At 55.6% G+C, this 9,207-nt stretch overlaps 1 protein-coding gene across 1 annotated transcript; it reads left to right on the plus strand.

The window, feature by feature from the left end:
- The first annotated feature begins 3,243 nt into the window (after positions 1-3,243).
- Positions 3,244-9,139, plus strand: LOC103598393 (protein DGCR6-like). Its single transcript, XM_008582385.1, is given in 6 exon segments — positions 3,244-3,498; positions 3,581-3,741; positions 7,248-7,348; positions 8,050-8,190; positions 8,612-8,701; positions 8,704-9,139. Coding segments are annotated over 6 exon segments (681 nt in total). The 5' UTR covers positions 3,244-3,388; the 3' UTR covers positions 8,782-9,139.
- The last annotated feature ends 68 nt before the right edge of the window (positions 9,140-9,207 follow it).

Here is a 9,207-nt window from a genome sequence, read left to right on the forward strand (position 1 = left end):
GCAGTCAGCACTCCACGCAGCACAGGATGAATTCTAACCTCATGAACATCCACAGTGCAGACTAACAAACTGGTCCCATCTTTGTACAGCACAACACTACGTACCACAAGTCAGCCCCAGCCTCCCTCACAAGTTCGCTTTCACTTTTTTTTTTTTTTTGTGGGGTGTGGACAGTTGGCTGTAAGGGGATCCAAGCCCTTGACCTTGATGTTACAACACCGTGCTCTAACCAGCTGAGCTAACCGGCCAGTCCGTGCTTTCACCTCTTGTTTTCTCTTCACTGCAAGTTTTCTGCCCAAACTCTATTAGGCCTTTTTTTTATAGAAACACAGTCACAAGAGTTTTAACAAGGCACCACAATAGCAGATGCCGTTGACCATCATCTCCCGGCTGGAAGCTCAGGGAGTCAGGTGTTGCTCACAGATGGAGCAACGCACACCATCAGCACACCTCTGCAGCTGGGGTGACTCACTTTTGGTTTTAAGTGGCTGTTCAATTAGCCTCAACAATTCTTCTGATAATAAGGCACCAACTGGGTGGATGGCTTCAGCCCTACTTCTTGCCGTTCAACACTGCAACATTTTATCAACAGGTGGCTTATGCTAACAAGTCCTGGGGAGTCACCCACAAAGCTCCCTGAGCTGGTGGGACAGTGTGAGGACCCTTACTCCTCCCCTACCTACCACTTAGACAAGGCCTGCGCCCAGAAGCTGTCTCACCCCAAACCTGGCTCACATATCCCTTGCCTTCTAAAAGGCTGCTATACTTCTGCTGGCCCCCTGCTGACACCACATTTGTCAAGTACATGCAAGACATGCCAAGGTCAAGGCCTGACTGATTTGACTGGTAACAATACCACAAGCCACTTTTGATTCAGCCACTTGCTACTTCTGTAGTGAAAGGAAGAGAAGCCCAAGGTGGCAGCTCCCCATAGTCCTCATCCTGCACACCAAAAAAGACAACACCGAAACAAAAGGGGTCACACAGCACGAGTTACAGGACAACCTGTTGCTTAGGAGCCCCTACGAGACTGCAGCTGAGCAGTTTATCACGTGCAGCTCTGTCCTGAGGGACTGAGGCAGGAAGCCTCAGACCTCACCAGAAATGGGGAGGGATTGGCTTCCGGGGACAAAGGGAATGAGTGAGAGGTGGCCTCGGAGCGGCCTGCTGTCCCGGGAGGTGCACAGATATTCCACCAAGACTTAGATCAGCTGTGGCTCACACCTGTCTTCACGGCCTGTGTGGATATGTGCAAAGGCCCTGCATGGACTCCATGGCAGAGCTGTTTCTCTACATGCACATCAGGACTCATAACCAGACACACAAAACCTCATGGAGAAACACAGAGAGGCACACACAACACTGAAAGACCCATACAACACCCACACAGTGAAGCCTTCAGACACACACACATACACACACAAACACCTCTTCATACCACAGGCTCAGATGTACCAGCCCAGACACACCCAGTCACACAGTCAGAGACAGGACACCTGCAGCTCCCCAACACACACCATAGAGACTCCGTACTGGTCTGAGGTGTCACCAGCCAGCGTGGAGGACTTGGAGGCCAGCTAGAGCAGGCAGATGGTGGCTGCAGAGTGAAGGCCCACAGACACCACACAGCGTGAAGTGCCATGTGGCCCCACTGTGTCCACACACAATGGGGATGTGTACACCGATGCATGTCTGCACACCAACCCCCACCTCCCCTGTTCCCACACACACACCTCCCGGAGAGATGGTGTCCATACCCCTGGTGCTCTGGGAGATCAGAAGCCCTCCTTCCAGACCAGGTCTTCCTTGGTGGTCCGGAGTCCCCATGCCTAAGTGACCCAATGCCCATGTCCACATAGGGGAGGGGTGCTGCTGGGTGGCAGAGGGGCCTTCCTGCACCAGCAGCCAACCAAGGCTAAGGAGCAGGTGTCCAAACCCAGGCCTGTCCCACTTCTAGTGCAGTTCACAGCCACCTGGCTGAGCCAGGACCCAGGCGGAGCTGGGGAAGGTGCTGCCCAGCTGGCCACAGTACAAATCTTTATCGCACAGAGACCCCAAACCCCAGGCTTCACATGGGCGTCCTTCACGGACAGAAGGACTGAGAGCAGGGGCACAGCTGAAAGGTGGGTCCAGACAGAATTCTCAGGCAGATGCCTTCACCAGCTGTGGACACCCTCCATCCCCAACCCACAACCTCTGGGGGCCACGACAGTGTCCAGCCCCAGACCCAGGTAGCTCTTGTGGCCACTCTCTGCAGGCTGGGCTCCCACAGCTCTACAATTGCACCTCGGGCCGCTGCCACTCCCCTGAGGCCTTGAGGGCAAGTGCCAGAGCACACCAATGGCCCTGGGTTGTGACCCACCCTCCATACTCCACGGCACTGGCCTAAGCACTTGTCACTGTTTATTTTATTCATTCCTGGTTTCAGGTTAGGAGGGATCACATGGACATGGGGGATGAGGGGAGCCAACCCTGGCCAGGGCGAAGGAAACTGGTCGTGGAGAGAACTGGAGATCACGTGGGGACTTCAGTGTGACCTCCAGATGGCTCAGAACGCCCCCTAACCCCCGTCGATGCCGGATCATCTCACGCCAGGCACAGCAGCTGAAGAGCGCATTGAGAAACGCAAAGCTGATCACGTCTGTTCCCCAGACCCTTCAGCGCCCCCTACTGCTCTTAGGACAAGCCCCTAGGAGCCTCTGTAAGGCGCGCCCCCTGGTTCAGCACCAGCCCGCTAGAAGCACCTCGAGGGTGGGACCCTTAGCACCCTGCACAGCAGCTGGCACGGACACTCAGCCAGTGGAGGGACCTCGGACCCAGTGGGGCTGGAGCGTGAATTCCAGATTCAGGCTAGAGGGTGGGAAGCACTGTCTCCCACTGTCCTGTTCAGGCAGTTCCAGTGCGGTCCTCTGTCACAGTTTGAACCCCAGCGGGAGGAGGACACAGACAGACCCCCAGCGCCACCTTACTGCTTGGCCTCCGATGTTGCACGAAGGGGAAACCCGTGTGCACTGGCGCTCCAGTGCCTCCTCCACCCGCCTGCGAGAGGACTAAGACTGCGCGGCCCAGCTGCGAAAGCACGCGATACCTCAGCCGTAGAGTCTCGCCTCTGAAGAAGCACGGGGCGGGGCGGCAGGATAAAGGGCGGGACAAGGTGGGACTGTCCTAGGAACTAACGTAGGGGGGCGGGGCGAGCTCATTCGGAATGACGCAGAGGGCGGGGCGTATGGGCCAAAGGCCGGACGCGCCGCACTCTGGGCTGACGTAAGAGGGGGCGGGACACGCCGCGCTCGAGAGGACGTAAAGGGGCGGGGCGCGCCGCGCTCGAGAGGACGTAAAGGGGTCGAGGGCGCGTCACGGCGGCCGGCGGCTGGCGGGCGCCGGCGCCATGGATCGCTACGCGGGCTCCTTGGAGGAGGTGGCAGATGGGACCCGGCAGCAGGAGCGGCACTACCAGCTGCTGTCGGCGCTACAGAGCCTAGTCAAGGAGCTGCCCAGGTGCGCGCCCATGGGCGGGGCGCGGCGGGCGGCCGAAGTGGCCCTGGTCCCGCCCTCTCTCACCGCCCCCCTCTGTCCGCAGCTCCTTCCAGCAGCGCCTGTCCTACACGACGCTCAGCGACCTGGCCCTGGCGCTCCTCGACGGCACCGTGTTCGAGATCGTGCAGGGGCTGCTGGAGATCCAGCACCTCACCGAGAAGAGCCTGTACAACCAACGCCTGCGGCTGCAAAACGAGCACCGAGGTGCGCGGGGGCGGCGGGACGACGCACGCTTCTCGGGGTCACAGCGCCCGGGGAGCTCTCGGTCCATGTGCAGGTCGGCCCTTCCCTGGGTATCCCTCGGATGGGGTCCCTAAGGTTGACCAGATCAAGAGCGCAGAGCGTTCAATAGAGCTTTTCTGGTGACCAATGAGTCGAGCCAGTTTTATTTTGTCAGTTGCTCGGTCCCCTTCTTAGCATGATATTCAAGAAACTCCCTGCCTGGGCTTCCCTATGCCCCAACCCCCTTCCAGGCAGGACGGCCTAAGACCTTGGTGCTTGGTCCGCCCACTTGTAGACTCTTGTGGTGGTCGTTGACTGGATTGTCCCGCAGTGGATGGACGTCTGTTGACAGCTCTGCAGCGTCCTTTAGGGTCGGTTCCTGACACCAGCTGCGCATCGAATTCCCACACACGGTTGCCTTTGGCACCCTCCTGGACCCAAAGAGCTTCACACTTGAGCCATACACTTGTCCCCTCTTCGACGTCCCCACCTGGGGGGCCCAGGAGCACTTTCTTGCAAATTAAAATCGGCAGCTCCCCCTACACCATCGGATTTCCACCTTTGCTATTTTATTTTTTCCCAACTTATTTTCAAAAGCTCAAACATTTAGAAAAGTCGAAAAAACAGTATAATGAATACCCTTGTGCTCTCCACCAAGATTCAATAATTAATATTTTGTCACAGTTCTTCATATCCCTAAATTTATGTGACATCATAGCACTTCACCAAGAATCTTCAGCATTCCTCGAGACCAGTATTTTCAACCCAGCACTGTTGACTCTTGTGGCTGGTTAAGTCTTTATGGTGAGATGCTGTCCTGTGCATTGCAGGATCACAGAGACACCCTCCTCTAGTCGCAGCCAGAAGTGTCTCCAGACAACCCTGGGGGTCAATCTTGGACCTAGATTGAGAGCAGGTGCTCTAGAAGAAAACCCTCCTATACAACCACAGTGGGTAGCCTTCTGAGAAATTAACCATTCCAGGGTGTCTCCTGACCTTTTGCCCATGGTCACATTACCTAACTTGTCTCAAATTGTTTGTCACTTTGTAAGTAAGGGTTCAGTCTAGTTTTATGCATTGTAATTGGTTGCTTTGGTATCTCTGCTTCTGAACAGTCCTCAACGGTTACTGTGGCATTGACTTTTTGAAGAGTCTGGGGCATTCTACTTGTGGAATGTCCCCACTTAAGATCTGTCAGGATGCTTTCTGCTGCTGTCACCTGTTTCTTCACTCTTTGTTTCCTATAACCTCGACAGCTGGTAGGAGCCCAATTAGATACAGGTTTGTGGCAAAAGTCCCTCCTAGTGATGGAAGGCCCCTTCCATATGAGGACAGCAATGTTTGTTTGCTCCAGGATTAGTGTGTTTCTATTAGGAATGGATATTGGAGTTTGTCAAATTCTTTTTCTCGTCCATTGAAATGATTGTGTAGTGAATCACTATTTTCTATTACTATGCTGAATTACAATGATCTTAGAATTCTAGGGATAAACATCATTCCTGGGATAAATCCTATTTGGTCGTGATGTGTTACCCTTTTTATATATGTTGGATTTGACTTGTTAAAAATATTAAGAATTTTTGCCTCTATGCTCTTGATGGACACGGGTCTGTAGTTATAATATCTTTGTCTGGTATGGGGGTGACACTGGCCTCATAGGACAAGTTGGGAAGTGTTCTCTTCAGCTATTACTTCTTCCCTAAGTGTTTGGGCAATTGTCTTTTAAAACATTTTTATTGTGTTATAAGATGCATACAGTTCACAAATCCAAAGTACATAGCTCACTATTCTTGTTAATGCTCAATTGTGTCATTTGGGGGACATGGGGGAACTTCAGGCTGGCACCTTTTGATGTGTGTCCATCGTTGAGTACTTTCTTGCTTTTTGGTACAGGAAGGAGTTCAGGCTCATCTTTTCTTGTTCTTTGCCTGTCTCAGTCCTGTAGTCGGTCGTCTCTCCACAACCCTGCTTCCTTCTGGCGGGTAGCTCTGTGGACCCTTTGCTGCTTGTCCTTCAGAAGGCTGGGCCAGGTCTGGTGTGGCCAGCAGTGGTGAGTCCGCGCTGACTTTCTGTTCTTCCTTCCGGCTGATTTAGCAGGTGGTGATTGGCTGCCACCACCTTTCTTTTCTGTGGTCATTACCAAGGTTGGGCCCCTTCTGCCCAGGCAGCTGGCGCAGCGCTCTTCTTACCTTTAGTTGCTTACCCAGTGGAACCTGGGAGTTGACCTGGGACTTGTAGCAACATTTGATAAATGGAGCAAAGGAGATGACATTTCCCAGCATTTTTGTTTCCTCATATCCTGCCTCCAGCTTGTGTACACTGTAGCCAGATAACTAAGGAGGCTCTTTCTTGTCCCTCTGTTTATGGAGATGTCTCAAGGGTGGCCCTTGGTTTCAAACACATTTAATTTGATAAATGCAATCACTGAGGTGTGTACAGAATGCCAAGAAACAGGTTGGGCAAGACTGCAGACACAGCAGGGGCCAGGCCTGCAGGGAACCTCAGGGACCCTCCTGAGAAGAGCTGTAATGTGAGGTCCTTTCTAGGAACAGTGTTGGGTTTTTTGTTTTCTTACAGCTGGAGACACCTCCTTCCTGGGGAGATTTAGCTGTTTGACACTTACCAGTCTAGGGAGTTGGCTGTGTGGGGTTGTATGTTCTTTTTTGTGTTGGTGGTTTCTTTCCATCTCAGTATCTTCTTCCCCTGTCCATTCCTATCAGACTGGACAGTTCGCACATGTCTGTATTTATGGCACAGTTTATTGTGTACCATGGAGCTTTACTTGGGCCAAGGGTGCGCCCCTCTCGGAGCAACACAGACTCCCCAGCACAGAGCTCCTGCAGGCTTATGGTACCCCAGGCTTATCCCAAACATGGGTCTTGCAGGTCTGTGCCCACTCTTCTTCCTCCGGTAGCTGTGCACACACAAAAGGGCAGCACCAAGGGTGGGCAGGAGGGCCACACCCCTGGTGGGCAGAGGCCCCACACTAAGATACAGCGACCCCTCTCCTTCTCCTCTTTTTCCAGGCCTTTGCCTGGACTTGTCTCTTGGACACCTGAGTAGATGTTCCATGGATGATTGATGGGCAGGGCACCTGTAACACTGCTAGTCTGAGCCCAGAAGTCTCCAGACCACAGCCTCCCCCCGGCCCCCCCACCCTCCTTGGTCTTAAGAGCCTGCACAGCAGTGCTGCCCCACCTTCATTTAGCTCTGCACCTTTTGGAGTCTCCTAGAGACTCGCCAACAGAGGAGGGCTAAGCCCTGGGTAAAGGTGGACCCCGGGGGAACTGAGGAGCCAGGGCATGGACTGGAGCTCTGCCCAACTTCCCTGTACAGGGCTTCAGGGCGGGGTGGGATCACAGTGGGGCTTATCTACCTTTTTGGCCTGGCTGCTTTGTGGCGGGCCTGAGCCATCTCCTTACCCGGCCCTGGGGCTGCTCCCCTCTCCCCACTGCCTGTTGACAGGCTTTCGTCCCCTCTCCTCCCAGTGCTCAGGCAGGCGCTGCGGCAGAAACACCAGGAAGCCCAGCAGGCCTGCCGGCCCCACAACTTGCCCGTGCTGCAAGCGGCTCAGCAGCATGAGTTGGAGGTATGGGGGCCTGGGCAGGGCGGCAGGCCCAGCTCCTCCTGGTGGGCACCACCAGGCTGCACTTACTGGGCCAAGGACAGGGGACTCAGAGTTGCCTAGGAGCTGCAGGCTGCTCTGGGCCTGGGTGGGCCGCTGAAGGCCTGGCATGTCCCAGCACAGGGCTCTTCCCCACAGGTGGCTGGGTGGAGACCGAAGGCTTATCTGTGGTTCTCCTCCCCGAGACAGCAGCTCTTTATGGGTTGAGGCCTACACAGAGCAGGTGCTGAGTGGGGGGTGTTGTGCCCTAGTGGCCTCAAGAGTGCAAGGGCAATGGTGGGGTGATGTGGACCAGCCAGGAAGGAGCCCATCCTCCTCCCAGGGAGCTCAGTACTACTGGAAACTGGCATATAACCAATAAGCCATGGGTATGGATGTGTGTGGGGGGGGGGTGCATGCAGAGACATGTGCGAGGTCCTGAGGCAGCCCCAAGCCAAGGCGTGCAGGGAAGCCTCTTGGAGCCCTTCTGTAGGGTTTGGCATGGCCAAGGAGAAGGGAGAGGCCTGGGTGTGGTGAGGACACGTCAGTGGTCTCCGAGCCAGTGCTGCTGGGGATGGGAGAGGGTTCTAGGAGGGGGTGGCAGGCAGGAGGGTGTGTTTGAGACACTGATGGGCAGCAGGGGGCACTGATCCTGGAGCTGGCTTCACTCTCCTTTCCCACCACAGGCAGTGGAGCACCGGATCCGCGAGGAGCAGCGGGCCATGGACAGGAAGATCGTCCTGGAGCTGGACCGGAAGGTAGCCGACCAACAGAGCACACTTGAGAAGGCAGGGGTGGCCGGCTTCTACGTGACCACCAACCCGCAGGTCAGTGCCCTGGGCTTCCCTGACCACAACTTAGGTGGCAGTGGTCCCCGAAAGCCCAATTCCATCTGGGGTTTTACTGCTGTCCCCTGGGAAACCAGGCCCAGGACGTGGGGTGGAGCCTAGGGTGCTTTAGATGGAAGTAAGACTGGCCAAGGGGGCACTGCCCACCTTCCAGGGCTCTCCTCTGCCCCCCTCCTGCATGCTACTCCTAGTGCACCGAGCCAGGGCAACTGCCAGCTCTGCTGTAGGCAGAGGCCCAGATTCTGCCCATTTCTGGCAGGCCGTGGCCAGGCTTCACTGGGAAGTTTGTCCCATGGGCTCATTGCCTGGCACCTTCTAGGCCGTGGTGTCTGCCTCTGGGCTGGGGCAAAGGGGAGCAGGTGTCACTCTGGTTCTCACGGGGACCCTCTCTACATCCCAGGAACTGACTCTGCAGATGAACCTGTTGGAACTCATCCGGAAGCTTCAGCAGAGAGGCTGCCAGGCTGGGAAGGCAGCCCTGTGACTGGGTGAGGTCCCTACCAGCTGCCCACTGCCCAGCGTGGCTGGGGAGGCAGCCTTATCCCACTGCCACAGGTAGCAGAAAGCTGAACAGAGCTTGTCTTCCCAGTGTGTGGCTGCTGCCTTTTCAGCTGCCTGCAGCAGGTGCCCTTCTGAGGAGAGGCCAGGTGGATCCTGGCTGCACCTGTCACTTGTCTGGGTTTTTCTGTCCAAACTCTAAGATGGCGTCGTAAAGGGGAGGTAGGTCTAGCTAGCCTGCCCACTGTCTGCCCCAGGGCTGGAGCAGAGTGGGTCTGGAGGTTTTAGCACCTCTTCACTCCACTGGGCATGCCCGACCTCCACCAGGCCCAGGCTTCACACTTGTTCTGGTCTTAGCCCCTCCTTTGGCAGCTGCAGCTCCCCGAGTGGAAGAGAAATAAAATAAAGACACCCAAATATGTGGCTTGTATGACAGCTCTGTGGTTTCTCCTGCAACCAGGGCCCAGGTAGGGCCCTGCCAGGTATGTCCACGGCCCA

Source organism: Galeopterus variegatus, unplaced genomic scaffold (assembly GCF_000696425.1).
Source record: "Galeopterus variegatus unplaced genomic scaffold, G_variegatus-3.0.2 Scaffold2596, whole genome shotgun sequence".
Classification (NCBI taxonomy): Eukaryota; Metazoa; Chordata; class Mammalia; order Dermoptera; family Cynocephalidae; genus Galeopterus; species Galeopterus variegatus.